The sequence below is a fragment of the Cyrtonyx montezumae genome, unplaced genomic scaffold (genome assembly GCF_038088225.1).
Source record: "Cyrtonyx montezumae isolate F1298 unplaced genomic scaffold, pur_monq_1.0 scaffold_13, whole genome shotgun sequence".
Classification (NCBI taxonomy): Eukaryota; Metazoa; Chordata; class Aves; order Galliformes; family Odontophoridae; genus Cyrtonyx; species Cyrtonyx montezumae.
This window is the reverse complement of record NW_027071859.1, coordinates 4,364,329-4,382,390: the sequence shown is the minus strand read 5'-3', so window position 1 is coordinate 4,382,390 and position 18,062 is coordinate 4,364,329. Positions and strand designations below refer to the sequence as shown.

The following is an 18,062-nucleotide window of genomic DNA, read 5'->3' as shown; positions in this document are numbered from 1 at the left end:
ATAGGTGAAGTGAAAATGCTCAAGGTGGAAGCTGTTGGCAGAGAAAGAAAAAGCTGGTGCCAGGGCCTCTGAGCCTCACGGTTCTGAAAGCTCCTTTCTTCCCCATCTGCCTTCCTAACCAGCAGAGCACTCTGCAACGTCTGTATTTAATTCTGGCAGGTTGTGAAGGGCAGAGTGGGGAGAAGGAGTGGGTTTTGCACCAGTTATCATTCTATCCACTGGCAAGCTATATTTTACTTTGGGGAAAGATGACTAGATGCATGCTTTTGTGACATCGAGTTAGATCTCAGGATGTTTAAAATAATAGGAAACATGCATTTCCCGTTAACTTCTCTAGGAGCAGCTTGCACATTTCTGAAAGCAGATGGCATGATGTATATTAAATTATCACTTATGTCGGGGGCTTATTTTAAGGATGGAAGTGTCGTCTCTTGGTATTTGTGCCAGAACTGCTCATCCCCAAATGAGGACTTTTGCATTCCTCCAGCTAGCCTGGAAAATACTTGAAGGAATGCACCCTCCCAAAGACAGGTTAAAATTGTACCACCAGCTTCTTGTTCCGCATCTTTTAGTGGAAAGGGAAATCAATTTTTAAAATCCACTTTAAAAAGGAAGGGCCCAAACTTGCATGAGCCGAAACAAAAGCAAATTGCAGATTTCAATTGCCAGTCTCCTCCAGTTCCAGTAGTTGAAGGGTTGCAATGACAATAATAACACGAATAAGTGGTGCAAAGATGCCTTGTAAAGACCCAGAAGTCTAAAGCAAATGTTGAGCCATCAACAATATTTATAACCTCTCATGCTCAGAATAGAAGATATCAAGGGACTGCAATTACAGAGATACGACAAATGTTGCATTTTTAATGACTCCAGCTGTAGGACCCTTCATCGTCCGAGAACATTGCTGCTGGGAGTCATAACCTCAGTTCAATCCATGCGCACTGGTCCTATGTTACACCCTGTCCAGTTTTTCCCTAAGAAATATTGCTATTGACCACCTACGGAGTTATTTCCAGTTTTGCAGATATCCATGTTCCATTTCTCACCTTGTTTTGCTCCTCTCCATAGTGCAGGCTCATAATAGACTACTCTTCTGTTTCACTTACAATGCTTTGCACTCATTTTGATGCCTTATGCCATACAATTGTCGAAACACACTCTTCTGTGAATGAACTGTACTTTAATCCTCTTCACAGCACTATTCCTAAATTAGTCTAGTAATTCTATCTCATCACCATGTAAAACTCCATCCGAAAATCAGCTCCTGCACAGGGCTCATTACGGGCTTGAGATACTCTGTCTCATTTGGAATATAAGCCCCTGGGGGCAGGAGAGGTGAGCAAGTCCCACTGATTGCCCTAGGACTAAAATATGTAGAGAGCCTGAAGAATTTCAATGCCTAAGTATGTTTGGCAATGTGGACCCGTGCCCTCCTGTATGTGCTGCATAGCAATATGCCGCACAGCAACTCCAGCAACAAACGGAATTTAAAGTCAGTAGTTGGTGTATGATAATTTAATAGGTGGCCAGATGTATTTTACATAGTACCGTTAACTTATTTCCCTCCAAATATAATGTTACCTAGCACGTAATTTCTCTATCAAGAGTCCAGGTGCTCTCAGAAAATGGCCTGCTATTTTGGTTGCATTTCAGGTGTGTCTTAAACCATTTTATTATCATTTCTCCAATCTCAAACACAGGACCTTTCCCCTTCTCAGTGCCCAAGCACAGTCTGCCAAGCAATGACAGGCTGCACTGTGCATCTATTCCCAGAAGAGCTTTTCGTGTTGCAATTCGATAATCGCTGTAATTCCTGGATGGTGAAGCAAAGTGAGATATCCGTGGCCAAAACCCTGAAAACTTCTCATCACCTTTAATGGAGCACCGGTTTAATTTTACTTTCATGCACCCTGCCGATGCAAGTCGAGGAGAAAGCAGCTCGCGCTCCCGACCTGCTGCAGTGGAGGCAGGAGCCCAGCAGAGGGCTCAGGAAGCAGCCACCAGCCCTGGGAAGCATCAGCATCTCTGGGTAGGTGCTGGGCAGGAGAGGTAGGGCCCGAGGGAAGAGCTCATCTGTTCAATCATATTCACCGTGCTCCTTAAAACAATCTCATATGGCATAAGCAAATAAACAAGCAGCCCAGACAACATCAGCTTTTATTACCGTAGATAGTGTCATACATGTATTTTTAATCTTTGCCTGGGTATTTCTTACAAACTTTATTAATAAGAGGGAATGCTGCTGCACAGTAATATACGATCGCACTTAAAGCTTATGAAGCTCCCCTTCGGTTTTATGGTATCAGCACAGCAGGCTGTGCTGAGTGCCACATGAACACATTTATAAAAAGCTTATTACAGCATATAGCACGAGAGCCCCTTTTTAAAGCCCTGCACGGGAAACCAGCACTATTAAATGTGATTATTTCCTTCAGGCCGTGTAACAACTCTGTCATTTGTTTTTATAAAGTCATCAGTGCCACTGCATACAAACCAGCGGCAGCTGACAAAGCCAAGGAATCTACGAGACACTGTGCAAAGCATTTAGGGAACATCATCAGCCCATGTTGATGTTGCAGAGGTCTCTGGGCATTTCCGAGAGACCGCATCTTGTGAACGTGATACGGATGCATCAGCTCCAACCTTCCACTGGCAGAATTTTCCACCTAAAAAAACGTAATCGATTCCATTAGATTTATTGTTATTATTTTTAATTGCGTGGCTTTAACTTCAGATGAAAACAACCACAAAGAGAGCCACGGTATTTAGATCAAGTGTTTTTCCATGCATATAAGCAAAGCAGGCTGCCAAAAGCACACGTCAGTAATATATCTTCTGCTATCTAATCTACTACAGGGCATCCTGATAGGAAAAAATGCTCTTGCTTTATTGGCTAAAGAAGTGATGTTTTTACAGATTTTGGAGATATTCTATGTTATCGGCAGAATTTAAGTGAGTCTTCTTTGTTATGGAAGATTATAAAGGAAATCCAGTTATACACCATTTGTCTGCATTTGCAAGGCAGATCACACGGTAACAGAGCAGCTGTGCAACGTTGCCCTGAAGTGCAAGGACAGGTTCCAAGTTACTGCATGGTTTTTTCACTATGCCTGCTTGAAACAAACAGAAGATCTCAATACACTTCCGCCACTTGTATGGATTGATGTGAGTGGACTTAAGACTTTCAGTGACTTGGAAGAACTTAAAAAAATACCAAATAGATCCATAAACATGAATTTGGGGTTCAGGGAGAAAATGCCTTAGGAGGGAAGAAAGTTCTGGAGAACTACGAGATCAACAAGGAAAATTTGGAGTGAGGAGTGAAAGACAGGAGCTGTGTTGGGAGACAGGAAGCATCTCTAATTTCGGTTATCAAAAGATGTCTGTTCCAAGCTATTCAACGGGGCACCTTCTGCTGTGATTTAGATGAACTACACTCTTACAGAGCCCAGCCTCTGCTTTCCTCTGCTATTTTAAGAAGGGATGTGTTATGTTCTGGAGATATTGATCTTCCTTCCTTTGGTACAGATGATACTTAGAAGCTCCGTTTGGATGAGATGCCAGAACTAGGGTTGGGTGGTAGCAGTCCAACCCAAAGCTGTTTTTATTTTCTGCTCTCACCTGCACTTATTTACTTCTATCCATGAAGACCATCCTGTATACTTAACATTCAAAGGGACAGGAACACCGAAATTCAAGATGCAGACCATGTTTATTGAAAACCCAATCACCAATATAATTTTAACAAGGGAAGGGCCATATCGTGATGGTTTCTGGTGAAATCCATATTGAAATCTAAACTGATTTGTGCAGCACAGACCACTGAATGAACCCAGTAATTTGTCCTCTTAGAGTAGAAACTGGAATTGACCTACAGAATACTCTGTACCACAGCTGGAAATTGTGATTAAAAAACCCCAGGGCTGAGTCTCAGCTGCTGGTAACTGCTTTTAAGCCCAACACATTTATGGAGCTGAGAGAAGCCACACCACCAAAGAAGACATCTGTAAACTGGCCAGCTGCTAACTCGAGGTTATTGGGAGAGCTCTAAACCCGATTCACGTAGAGAAATTGATGGGCAGACCCCAGCACGCTCATCTGCATCACCTTGGCTTGTTCAGACATATTGGGACCAGCTCTAAAGATGCAACCTTGTTTTTTATATTCCTCTGTAAATCCCAAATCACCGCACTGCTCTGAGGGATAGTGCTGCTGGCTCTTCCGTGTCAGTTCCAATTTTAGTGTAACTTATGTAGCTTCATCTCTATCCAAACTCTCATCTAGATCACAAATGGAAGGCACATGAATGACTGGATAATGTTCCCTCCTCTCTCTAGAAACTGTTTCATGTAGATCGCTTCACTCTATTAGTATCTTCACTGTCCTTTTGGGGTAACAGATACAGCTGTTGATACAGGAATTTGGGTCTGTTGCTTCCATAAAGAAATGTAGTACTTAAAATCTCTAGTTCCCTTAAGGACCTAGAAGGACCTCCTGAGAACCACATCATGTCTTTTTGCTTGAAGTGGGGAAGCAGCAGGTTTGTTGGGATGAAAATATGTTCATTTTCAGAGTTCTTGTTACCTAACAGGTCACAAAACGTGACTGCAATGAGGCAGTCTTCACAGGGTTGGCATGTTTTCAGCAATGTCAGGCAGGCATCAGTTCTGAGCTCCATTATTTGACATTTCTAACAATTATAGATAGGAATACAGACAGTAATTTCCAACTGCTAGCAGCTGACCCAAAAACTACAGGAGTGGTAGTAACTAAGACAATTAGAAATTGGTACAAAACTATCCTAGTAATTTAAAGGAGGCCAAGGAAAAGACATAGAACATAATTTCCTATATATCTGCCATAATCTGTGTATTTCTATACATCAGTAATAAATTCCTGAAGAGCCCTTGGGAATGCCAGTAGGATACCTCCAGGGCTGCAAGGCTAATATTGACTGCCCTTGGACATATGAACACAAAACCAAGCAGGAGTCAGGAAACTGGATTAGAGCTGTACTCACTTTGTTGTAACCAGCACCAGAGTGCTGCACTAATTATTTACATCTTTATCAGACTGGGCATTGAAATAAATAATTAAATAAGGAAATATGTGGACTAAAAACCTGGAGAGAGTTCAAAGAAGGGCAATGACAATACTTACAGAATTTGAAAACAAGAAATCTCTTCATGTGAGGAAAGATAAGCTACGATTTAAAGGAAGCTGAACTAAAAATAAAGTGCATGTTTCCAACAGCAATTGAGCACGGAATAACCCACCAGAGCCCACAGAGGATCCTCCATTGCTGCCTGATTTAAAATTACAAAACAAAACCCAAAACGGTGCTCTTCCAGAAGATGCACAGTGCAACAGAAACCTGGCTTTATAATCAATGTACTACCATGAGATAGTCACATGGTGGGGGAAATAATCACAGGGGCTTTACTGGTCACAAGACAGCAAAGTTTGCTACGTTGGAAAACCAAATTCTTCAAAGAGGTTGGCAAATCCTGCTCTAAATACAGTACACGTCAACTGTATTTTCAACACGTTCCTAGAAGATGGGATGATTGGGAATCCGTGCAGAGCCCTGCCTGAAAGGACACAGATGAGTTCACATCCCTTTCTCTCCTCTGCACCTTTTTCCTTCCTCACACTGATTTCCTGAAGGTCTTCAGCATATACTGTAAAATGGTCGCACAGGAATCCTGTGATCATTACAAGGGAATTCAAGCAACAGGCAGACACTTTAATGTGATTTTTTTTTCTGAGATACTCCTTAATTCAATTTATGTGTTGGCAGATATGAAGTCCAAGTTTCTTGAAGCACAGTATATAATAAATGCAAACATAATCAGATTCTGCTTCTTGCTTGGACAGGTAAATTCTTGGTAAGAAAACTTTCAAAATCTAGAGTATAATTTTTAGACTCTCCCACCCAGATCTCAGCCTCTAGAATGAGAAAAGGGGATAGTTCACACTTTCCTGAAATATAAAGATTTAATGAATTAAAAAAGTATTCTGTTTCCATGGAGTGAAGAAGCACTAAGCACTTCTGTAAACCAGCAGTTTTTATTTGTTAAGTGGCATCATGGCTTATTACTATTTAATACTCAGGATCCAGCTACGAAGCAGGAACACAGTGTGTGAAGTGTCATACAAACACAGAATGAAAGACTGTTTCCTGCCCTTAATAGCTGTAATCGAAATGCTTCAACAGCCCCACTATCTGTCACTGCTCTAACCACTGTTTTGGAGTCCCAGTGTCAATCCTTTAGCGCCCTGCTCTGCTGCTGTCAGCTTCACAAATGAAGCAGCTGAATGCAATGGGTGACAAAGCACTTTTTCCTGTAAGATGTAACAAAGAACACCTCTGATTTAAAGGATGTAATTTAAATACATGCAGCATATACAGCATGGAAGACCATTGGGAACACCGAGCAGAGGATATGCTGGCTTTTCAGAGCACATGAGGGCTCTGAAAGGCCTCAGCCACTTCATCTGCAGACTGAATTGCCCAAACATAAGTCTGTTCTTCTGTCCTTCACCTCTGACTGACCTCGATTCACACAAGGAAGATGGCAATGCAAATGGAAACACAGCGAGGCAGCAGCAATGCTTGCAGTAAAAGATTCGGGTTGGGCATTCACAGTTTCACCGACAGACGAATTAACTCTTACAGTAAAAACTGCACTGGCTGTCCGTCACAACATTAAGCATTGCATTTTTTTACATACATGTCCTTGGCTGAGAATGAATATAGAAATATATGGTGAAATGAAAAAAAAAACCTGAGATAAATGCGGAAGGAGAGAGTTATTTGCTGTCAGTCTGGTGGATGTCACCATTTTTAGTGGCTTCTAAGAGTTGGGAATCAGCAGTGTAGGTGATGCTGTAAGAGAATATATTTTAAATGAGATTCAGTTTTTCACTGAACATTTCCAATTCTTTGAAACGTATGCTGTTGAAATACAGGTTATCCATCAGATGCATCTCTACACTTACTTAATATTTTTTCTTCAGGCTACTGCAGATTTTAAGACATCATCTGAGGGCCTCTTGTCTTTGTTTCTCAGTGATTCTAACTGTATCCAAAATACACGTATAAAACCCCAAATGGACTGCAAGCATGGAACTACTCGTGCTCAAAGAGGGTGTTGTTTCATGTACAGGAACTCTAGGGAACTTCCCTTAGCAGGGGGTTGGGCTAGATGGTCTCCAGAAATCCCTTTGAACCCCTACAATTCTGTTCTGTGAAGAACAGTGAATCTGAAGACAGGGATGGGACAGCTCACTTCTCAGGTCTCCATCCGATTTTCCACTTCTCCAGATTCTTTTGGGAGCACCTAGAAATTCTCAATATTGCCTTAAATATCCACATCCCACTTCTTTATAAAGCTGAATAAACTCTGTGTCTCAAGAGCATCACATTCCTGTAAAATGCTGTTTGTTTGGGAGGTGAATGGAAGTTCCATCTTTCGACAGAGTACATTTTTGAGGGAATTATCTGGCCTCCCTCTCTTAGACTAGACTGCCATTTTATCATATCCTTTTCTATTCAGGCAACAATCCAACTTCTTCACAACCCTCCACATGAATTTTGCATTGAATTGCTCTCATTTCCTTCCTATAATGTCTCTGCTTCAAATTCGTGCATTATCTTTTCCCTTACTCTGAAATTCACAGTGCAAGGCACCTGTCTAGCTCACAAAGTTCCCTTGCAGTCAGCAGTTTTTGTACAGATTTCCCTTCTCCTGACCATGACTTTACAAACAATCCTCCTAAAAACAAAACACCACTGTTCTGGTTTCTGTGTCTTCCACCTTAGGAAATGTACTGCTTGTTGTATGTAAAGTATGCATTATGTGTATTGCTTTCTATAAGTATTCATACTCCATTCACTTTATGTTCCTGTTTTTATTGCAAACATACAGACACTGGTTTTGGAAGATTTTTGTTACTTAGCACATGTTCTATACACACATAAAAAAAAAAAAGCAACAAAAAGCCATGTGAGGCTCAGCTCTGGGGTTTTTTAATCACAATTTCCAGCTGTGGTACAGAGTACTCTGCGGGTCAATTCCAGTTTCTACTCTGATTGGCACAGAATCATACAGATTGTAAAAGATCACTCAGTCCAGCAGTCATGATGCAGTGTGTTGGCTGAACATAGTAGACTACTGAAAGATCAGCAGAGTCCTAGGGGAAAAAAAAAGCATTAAAAAATATTAATGCTTAAAAGGACAGGTGTAGCACATCTTGTTACATGTCTATGCCCCTCTCAACCTTCTCAAACTCAAGTGGAGGCTTGGACAGAAAGCCAGAGGGCCCATGTGTCATGTGTACATGAGGTGCAGTGGTGGAGATTTAAACTGGAATTAAGGAAGAGATTTTTTTTGACACCAAGGAGGCTGAGGCACGGGCACGGGTTACCCAGACGTGTACTCGGCACACGAGGGCCGCTCGCCAGGGGGCGGGCCTCGCACCTCGCCGCATCACGCCCGCCCTCCCCTCCCCTCCCCTCCCCCCCCCCGCCGCCCGCCGGTCCCAACGGCCGCCGCGCGCCGCTCACCCTTCGCCTTCCCTTCCCCGCCCTCAATGCTAACGGCGCCGCGCCGCCTCCTCCGGCTCTGCAGCTCCACCTTCAGGATGGGCGACTCTGCCTCCAGGTTACCGCACAAAGAAGAGGCGCTTCCCGGCAGGTGCCAGCGCGTCCCGGTGGCAGGTACGGAGCGGCCCGGCCGCGCTTCCCCTCCCCCGCCCCCTGAGGAAAGCGGAGCCCGGGCCCCACAGCGGCCCCGCTCTGCCCGCCTCCGCCGCCGCGCATGCGCGTGAGTGTGGTGGCGCAGGCGCGGTGGGGCGGGCGGGGAAACATGGCGGCGTTGCTGCCTGAGTCCTGGCTGCTCTGTTGATAACAGCATCGGAGCGTGGTGCGAACGTTGGAGCGCGCGGAAAGTTCTTGGGAAAAAGTAGTTGTTTCGGTGACTGCTTTTCCCTTCAGTTTGAGTAAATGTGGGCTTTTAAGTACACGAGGTGGTGAATCACGAGAACAGCTGTATAGTCACCTAGATGGTTGTCACCATCTACCTGAGCATCTACCTGCTTGACATATTTCATTGGTGTGTCAAGTTACTTTGTCAGATTTCTTGGCATCAGTAGCAACCTTGAATTAAGCAACTTACGCTGCCTTGTCAGCTGGCCTCGCATTGAAGGCATTGCAAGATGACCATCGTCACTGTTAAATAGCAAACAGAGCAGAACAGAGGTGCTCCAATGCATGTTTAGGGTGAGAGACATTGGCCTCACGTAGTGCCAGGTTGGATGTCAGGAATCATTTCTCCTTAGAAAGAGTGGTGATGCCCTCTGAGCCTTCTCCAGGCCTCAGCCTCTCCTCATACAGAAGGTGCTCCAGTCCCTCATCATCGTTGTGACTCTGTACTGGAGTTTTATCTAGATCCCCATCTTTTTTTTTTTTTTTTTTCTTTTGGACTGGGGAACCCAGAATTGGACATGGTATTCCAGATGTGGCCTCCCTAGGCAGAGTAGAGGAGGAGGATCACCTCCCTTGATGTGCTGGACATGCTCTTTTTAATGTAGCCAATTTTTTATTGGAAGGGAGCTCCAGCCCAGCTCTCATTCTGGTGTTGCTCTATCTTCTGTATTAGAAGCTTCCTTACATCCATTGTGAGCCTCTTAAGGCACTGTTAGTGGCTGCCCCCTTATCCAGTACTGCCTGGTGCTGTTGAGAAGGGCTTGTTGAGCTTTCATTCTCACACCCTATTCAGCTACTGTTAAGACTGAACCTTTGTTTTCCCTCCACCTGCAGACACATGCCAGCTTGTGTGCTGTAGGCTGCTGACCATCTTGACCACTGACATTGCAGACTACTGCCAGTTCATTAACATCTCTTTTGAACTGAGGCTCCAAAACCTGACACAGTATTCCAGGTAAATTCTTATCAGTACAGTGCAGAGAAGAATACTTTTTCCTCATTGTGCTATCTGTGCACCTTGTAATGCAGCCCACTGCACAGTTTGCTTTATTTGCAGTGAGTGCACATTACTACTTTCTTTTTAACCTGACACCCAGGATAATCCCAGATCCTTTCCAGCAGAGCACACATCTTGCAGCAGTTCACAGCCTGTGATTCTCCTTGTTGACCTTCATGAAGTTTGTGTTGGCACAGGCCTGAAATCTTTCAAAGTCTCATTGTACTGAAGATTTGCTGTTTGACATGTCCTTTCTCATCTTCAATTTAGCATCATTCTTGGACTTGCTGAGCATGTTTTCTGTCACATCACTCATGTTCTTGTTTAAGGTATTGAATGATATTGGCCCCACCACAAGCCCCTGGGGTAACCTGCTGCACACAAGACATCAAGATATTGATCACCGCCTTTTGATTTTGGTGATCCTGCCAGTTTCTGATGTGTCTAGCAAACTGTTCTTCCTGCCTGTGCTCGCACAACTTCCAAATGCTTATACTGTAAGAGATGGTGTCAGAAGCCCTGCTAAAGTCAACGTGCCATCTGCTGCTTTACCCTAACCTGCATAGCCAGTCCTTTGTAAAAGGCAACCTATCTGCTCAAGCACAATTTGTCCTGGGTTGAGATTTCACCAGATGGGTTTTTTCTTTCTGGTCTAGAGGGAGGTTATATAGCAGCAGGTTGGAAGTAGATGATCTTAAAGGTCCCTTCAAGCCCAAACCATTCTGTGATTTGATGATTGTATGATTCTTTCATGAGAAACCTCCCACACCATGTTATTTGCATTGCACCTGACTGTGTATCTTGGAAGTCACATTTAGTGTAGCCTTGCAAAGACCTACATTGCATTTCTTTTTCTTTGTAACATGCTGATTATAGGAATATGTGACTGAGTGTGGTTGGTTGTGATTTGAAGGGCTCAGTTTGCAGAAGTCAGGGAAAGTTGGGTGAAATATCCTGCTCTAAGTTGAATACGTTGCAGTAGTAAACTTCATATGCTCTTCCTGTCATTTAGTTAGATCTGATTTTCAGCAATCTGGGAATGAATGTTAATTTCCTTGCAGTAGAGCTGCTGCATTTTTACCTTTCTAACTCTTAATAGTGAGAATTAACTTTAGTTGCAGTATTGCTGCAATCTTGCTATGTTTTTGTATGTGAGTGTATATGTTTACACTATTTAATGGGCTATTTTATATTACAGTAGTGGTAGAAGGACTATTTGAGGAGCTTCAGTGATGTAGAGGGAAATTCCTTTGTGAGGCATTATTTAGTTTGTATATATTTATGTGTATATATGTATATATATATATATACATATATATGCACACATTTTGTTTTTTTCCTCAGCTGAGACAGCAGAATGTTGTTAATTAGAAGGAATAGTTTGTCTCACTGATTCTGATGAGTCGTGCCAGGAAATAACTGAGGTCACAGTGTGTACATCTGTACTGAGTTAAATTTTCTGAAGCAGGAAAGGTGAAACTTGTGGGTAGACAGTCTTAAATTTTTTAGAGCTATTAAAACTCATATATGTGTGTTATGTGTATATTTGTAGATTAAGGGTAATCAATGCATACTTGGAGGAGGCCATTGTGAATTTTAGTCTGACCTTCCATATAAAAAAAAGAGCACAACATTTCCATGAATTAATTCTTGCTCGAATCAGCTTGTTCTCTTTGGAGCAAACACTGATTAAAAATGCCCTTTGACAGAGAACTCTGCAAAATTTCAGTTTTCCAATGTTTCATAACTTCCTCCATTAAAATGCTGCCTATTTTGAATCTCTTTGCCATGTTTGAACTTCCAGCCATCGACGCTTGTTACAGCTTTTTTTCCATCAAGGTGAAAAGCATGACATTACGTGTTTTCCACTTTTCATGAAGTATGTTTAGACAGTAATTAAGTGGTGTATTAACCTATTTTTAAAGAAGCAAAGACTCAATCAGACATAAAACAAATCAAGGGAAATGTTGGATTCTGTCAACAGAAAGCATGTTTTTCAGTCCTTCATTTGATATTGTTTCTTTTTCTTAAACTGACATTGCTTAGTTATCTTCCTTGATGTGTCACCATCAGTAGTGACATAGGATTATATTAGTGATAGCATCAGCGTCACCTGCAGTCCTGTTCCAACTCAGTATTTTCCTGTTTGTATATCAAAGTTAAATAAAAATAAAGTTATATAAGTTAAGTTTCAGGATAAAATATTATGCTAGGAGCTTTGTTAATGTATGAGTTTTTAAAGTCATGGGTAGAGTGTCTGATCCCACTATTAACTATTTGATTTAAATCCAAGCCAGATTCAGTTCTTCATAAAATTAGGAGTTTTACTTGACAGTACTGATCTCCAGAAGTTACAACAAATGTTTTTGCTGATACTCACTGAAGGATAGCAAAGAGATACTCTGAAGGCAGCAAACTGAGGTTTGGATGGCATTCTAGTGGTATCCTCTTCATTTTGGATTAGCTTTGTGTTCAGATTTAGCAGTAAGCTCTCAGTTTTAGTTGCCTTGCCATTGTTAAATGTGGGACCTCTGGGTGAAAGAGTGGCTTTGTTTGTGTTAATTTGGGCTTGAACATTGTGCTTAGGAGAGTCCCAGTGCGTGTAGGGAACTGATGGGAAGGAGCAGAGAAGGTACAGTGAGACATCTCACTGGTTCTCTGTTGTATAGTTAACAGAATGAATAATGCCAAATAGCACTATTGCTGAGATATTTTACAGACAGTATGGTTAGAAAGGCTGTTGTGATGGAAAATGTCAGTCATAATAAAGGAAAATGCTCACCCATGTCTGAGGCTCATAGTAGGAAACCCCAAAACAGCAATCACTAGAAAAAGACGTTCCCCAGTGGTGACCAGCCCTTAAATGGGGTCTGGGAGAGCTGGAGTCAGACTCCAGCCCTTCTGGTCACACAGGTGCATTGCCTCCACCTGTGCTCCTGTGGCTGATTCAGTGCTCTCCTCAGGTGATCAATCAGTGGTTCAGGATGCAATTCAACATTTCCCATATACCTATAGAGGGATGAGAAGCAACAGGCACAAGCTGAAATGCACAGTTCCACATAAACAGAGGAATAAAACTTTGATGTTTGAATTTTCCCCTGGCTGAACAGAGATAGGTCAGTTTTTTCCTGAACTTCCTGGAAGATGTACTGAAGTTTGACAACAGGGATCTCTTTCTCTTCCTTCAGAGGCACATTTCTTTGCATTAATTTATGCACAACATGGACATGCATTTGATGGGATCTGCTTTGCTCTTCCTTATCTGTCCCCTGGATCCAGAAGTAGCACATATTTTTCACAGGATTTGGACAAGTTGGATTCCACCTCAATGGACCCTATATGCATGAAGAATAACGCATCTTACATTCTTATAGGGAATTTATTTTACGAGAGATATTTAAGCAAGATGATATGTCTCACTAGGACCTGCTTAGTTGATTTCTAATGCTGCATTTGGTGCGTTATTGCGGCATACATGTCTGTGCAGTCCCAGCTGAAAAAAGGACACTGTCCCTTGTTATTTGTCAATGAGTATGTCATGGCAATCTCCTTGTTTTTGTGCCCTGTTTGTGGAGGAAGGGAGGAAAGTGAAAAATGCTAGGTATTTCCTTTCACGAATTAAAGAAGTTCATTAAGCATGGGCAAATCTAAAATGCTGTGGGCGTGAATTCAGTATCACTGTACAGAAGGTCTAAAATAGAGATTCTTGAGTGAGGCTGTGCCTCAGAGCAGAGCCTACAGGGGAAATACAGTTTCTCTGAAGGTTTAGGAGTAGTTTTGTACTGGAACAGTTTTAGCACTGGCACAGGCTGCCCAGAGAGGTGGTGGGGTCTCCTTCTCTGTGGACATTCAAAACCCACCTGGATGCCTACCTGTGCAACCTGGGCTGGGAGCTGCTTTGGCAGGGGGGTTGGACTCAAATGATCTCTCAGGGTCTCTTCCAACCCCTACAATTCTGTGATTTGTAAAGTGTTGAGCACTTAACCACAGAATGTTTTAGATAAACAATTAATGAGTTAACCATTGTTACTTCAGCTTGTATGGAATGTGGGTTAAAAAAAATGAGGTCTGACTTCAATTAAGTACAGTACAGGAGCATGTTGAATAGCAATGTCACATGTGCTCTAGCATTCCTCAAATTTCAATTTACCTTTCTAATTCAGGTAGGTTAATTACTTATTCCTTTCTTCTAAGGAACGATCCTTGCCTCAAATATGCTCGAGCCATCCATTTCCATAAATTATTACATTTCATTACAATTTTACAGGGTACGCTGAGATTCAAATCAGAAAAGACGTAAAGCAGGGTATGTTTCTTGGGGGAAGCACCTCATTCCCAGTGTCTGTCTGCTATCTGGAAGGCAAGTTCTGAAATTCGGATTTCCATATCTTTCCAGGTCGATACGAGATGTCTTTGCTTGGAAATCCTGTCTGTAAAAACATGCCATGGCTTTTACTCTTACTCTCTCTTAGGTGGTTGGGTATTAATATCTAAATACTGAAACACCTTGCTTGCAGGCCAAGCATACAGCTGTAAATATTGTACTGTCATCTGAAATACAGGAATTACTTTTTAACCGCCCATTACATTTGCATTTTGGAAGGTGTTGCAAGGCGAAGCAAAGGTGAAGGCAGTCTAAAGGGATTTTGTTGTTGTTTGCACGTGCCTTTTGCTCTTGGCAGCTGGAAAACAACAACTGCAAAAAGAAGTTAGTACGCACGCACAAAGCTTGATAGATTAAAAGCGTACAAGGAGTACGTTTGTAGAGCTGCACATCCTGCTGTCAAACATTGCTCCCAAGGTAACACTGTTCCGATGAAAAAACCCAGTGCTCCCTTATCACCTCTGACTACATGACAGCATAAAGGGTGGTGTCACTCATCACTAAGCCCTCTCCCTCTCAAAAAAAAAGAAAAAGGAGAAAAAAGAGATAATAATGAAAAAATCCCTGTCTGAGTCCCTGGAGCACCTCGCTGACTACTTAGCATGCCTCTCACAGTGGGATGCACGGCACGATGCATGAAGCTGCACCCCCAGGACCGTGGTGGGGCTGGCACATGGGAAGGATCCCTGGGGTTTCTCTGGCAACAGCACGGGTTGCTGGGAAACAGAATTGCCTAAATGGCAGAAACTTCACCCAACTGGCAGCCTCTTGAATGGAAATAGGGCTTGAAGGAGACTCCTCTTGCTGATACCGTAATTTCCCTCTCTGGTATGGAAAACGAATCCAGAGGTTCTTTATCCAGAGGATTAGGCCTGGATGCTGCTCTGAAGATTCATTCAAAGTTGTGTTATAAAGGGGATAATTATTTGCAGGAAGAGGTAGTGACGTGGTATACCGGGTTCAGTAGCTGCTTGTTGCTGTGGTTTTGAAAAGGGACGTAATGTATGAAGTTGCCAAATTTGCATTGCTAAATAAACCAGTGGGAAACTCAAGCCTTGTATTTACATGGGCTGTTTTTTTCACTAGAGAATATTCAATATTATTTAGTGTGAAGCCTGGGCTACATTGAACTCCTTTGGCTAATTTTAGCCATTCTGTCCGCAGTATAATTTTTTCATGAATGCCAGACCTGACAGTTAAGTAATGTGATTTCAACCCAGAAAAAAAGGAGGGTTGTCGTAGTGGTAGTGGGTAGTGATTCAGGTAGTGACCTGGGTTGCACAGGGTGAGCACAGATGTGATACGCATTGCTTAGTGCATATCACACAAAGCTACATGGGATTAGGCTGCCCAATGGGGCTTTGCTTACCACATCAGAGAGGAGTGAATGGCAGAAAAACCTTTGTTTTGGCTTTACCTCATACTGGCTACAGAGTTGGAATGGAGCACTGGGAGGGACTGCTGGGATCACTGACTCCAGTGCATTCTGTGTGCTTAATTCTTCACATGATGAATGTCAAAATGTCTTTTAAACCTGAAATGCTCCTTTCATCCATTGGCTGCAAGGAGAGCATCCAGTGATTGCGGTGTGTGTGTTAGTTACATCAGTGATGGTGTGAGCCCTGCCTCTGCTGACTTGGACAACTAGGTGATGTGCAGTCTTCTGTGGGACCACTGACTTCTATTACAGTTATGTAATTCTGTTACTTATAAAATAATCATAGAATCACGGAGTGGAAGGGACCTTAAAGACCATCCAGTTCCAACCCCATGCCATAGGCAGGGTACCACTCACTGCATTGAGTTGCCAGGGCTCCATCCAACCTGGTTCTGAGCATATCCAGGAACAATATACAAATCACAGCCACTTCTGTTCCAGACTTCCAATTTAAAGACTTTTCCAGCAATTAACAACCTTGACTATTTAAAATGTTTTAAGTTTGAAACAATTATTAATTGCTCTTTTTATCTATTTATTGTGTTTTCTAGTCATTGAGCATTTCTGTTTTCTGTTACTTCTTTGATGAGAGAAAAGAAACACTGGTCACACTGCCTTCTCATCCTGTGTTCTGTCAAAGAGTAAAGCTATTTTAATATCTGCCCATAAAATAGGTTACTTTTCAAAAGATATAATCATACTTTTCAACACGGTTGAGCTGATATATATATTGCATTCTTAAAGGGCAGCTCATATGGACACTCATTTGAACTAGATCTGTTCATGATTTACGTTATGGTTACATGAACAGATTAGCTCAGTGTAAGCCTGGTGTGGATTTATAGAATGAAACTATTCCAGGTAGCTGTCTGCGAGTGCCTTTCTTGTGCACTGAATGCTAAGTCATCTGGTTTCGTTAAAAGGTAAGCTGTGTTACATCTACTCCAGGGTAAAAAAGGTGCAGTTAGTGCCAAGAAATGCTCTAATTTTTTGAGAATTTTGTTTGTGTGAGTCATTTTTTGTCTTTGTTATTTTATTGTCTTTTATTCTAATTCAGAGAACACCACAAGCAAACTTAATTGAGGGCATAATGTCATTTAATGACCTACCTGTAGTGGGTACTCGACATAAAGCCTTAATTTTTTCTTGCCCTGAGTCAGAACTGTATTCTCTTCATAATATGCCAGTTCAAAGAATCATGATTTTATTCCTCATTTCTTGGCTAAGGTTTGTATAGAACATTTCCAATAGTGAGGAGAAGAATTTCCAAAGTGAGCTTATGCTCAGCAACAGTTCAGTTGTTCACGCACGTAACTATAGAAGTGCAGCTTTAGTTCCCTCTGAGTATCATTATATGATGATACAGTCCTTGATTGTTTGGCTTATAATTTGTTGTGTGATAGCTTCTATTTCATCTTGCATGCTAATAGTCTGTTTATTATGTGTAGACTTTCAGTGGTGTGGATACATTTGTATATTGCTCTCATTTTGATATTTGCACATTTTTATAATGCATATGAAACCTGCATTTAAATTTGTAGCACAATTAGAATAATACACATAAGTAAGTCCTTAGTTCAAATAAGATAAAAACCCATGCAATATATAATTATGCTTTTTGCAGTTTCTTATTTATCGCTCATGGTTCCTTCGTGCTGCAGATAGGCAAAATTGTACTTAGCGGAATTTCATCCACTTGGGTGAGCAGATTATTTGGGTCTTAGTTTCAAAGACAGAATCTTATTTACTGTTGAGGCATGTGGCCAACTGGATTATATTTGTATTTTAATTGTAGTTTAGACTTGGTGTTCAGAAATTTGACTTTCCAGGAGCCTCCAAGGTCTGGAGACCTTTAAAAATCAAGGCCTTTTAAGGCCTGCCCAAACTTCAGGCATGGCTGGGAAGCAGAATCTTATGGGAACTGGGTTTTTAGGTGCTTCTCAATGTTAGAAGGCTGTGATATTGAGGGCAGAGATTTGGTGCCTCAGATACTGGCTGTTAACCTCTGCTGGAAACACAGTGAGAAAGCAGAAGTCTCCTGCAAAGGATGCCCATTCTGATTAGACATTGGAAGTGGTCATGGCAAACCTGAAGATTAGCTCAAAAGCACACCACATCCTGCAGTTGTAATCAGAAAACATTTCCATTCAAGGATGCTAGGTATTTCCTGCAAGCTGTAGTCAGCTTTGGTCCTTGGGTAGGAGAAATGCTTCTGTATCGCACAGCTTGCTCTCCAAGGGAATCACGGGTTGGC

At 42.0% G+C, this 18,062-nt stretch overlaps 1 protein-coding gene across 1 annotated transcript in view; it reads left to right on the top strand.

Annotated features, from left to right (window-relative positions):
• Positions 1–8,595: 8,595 nt before the first annotated feature.
• MSRA (methionine sulfoxide reductase A) overlaps positions 8,596–18,062 on the top strand; it is a 265,726-nt gene continuing 256,259 nt past the window's right edge. Inside the window, exon 1 of the mRNA XM_065730528.1 lies at positions 8,596–8,722. Within this exon, the coding sequence (XP_065586600.1) occupies positions 8,596–8,722 (127 nt within the window). The remainder of the gene's footprint in view (positions 8,723–18,062) is intronic.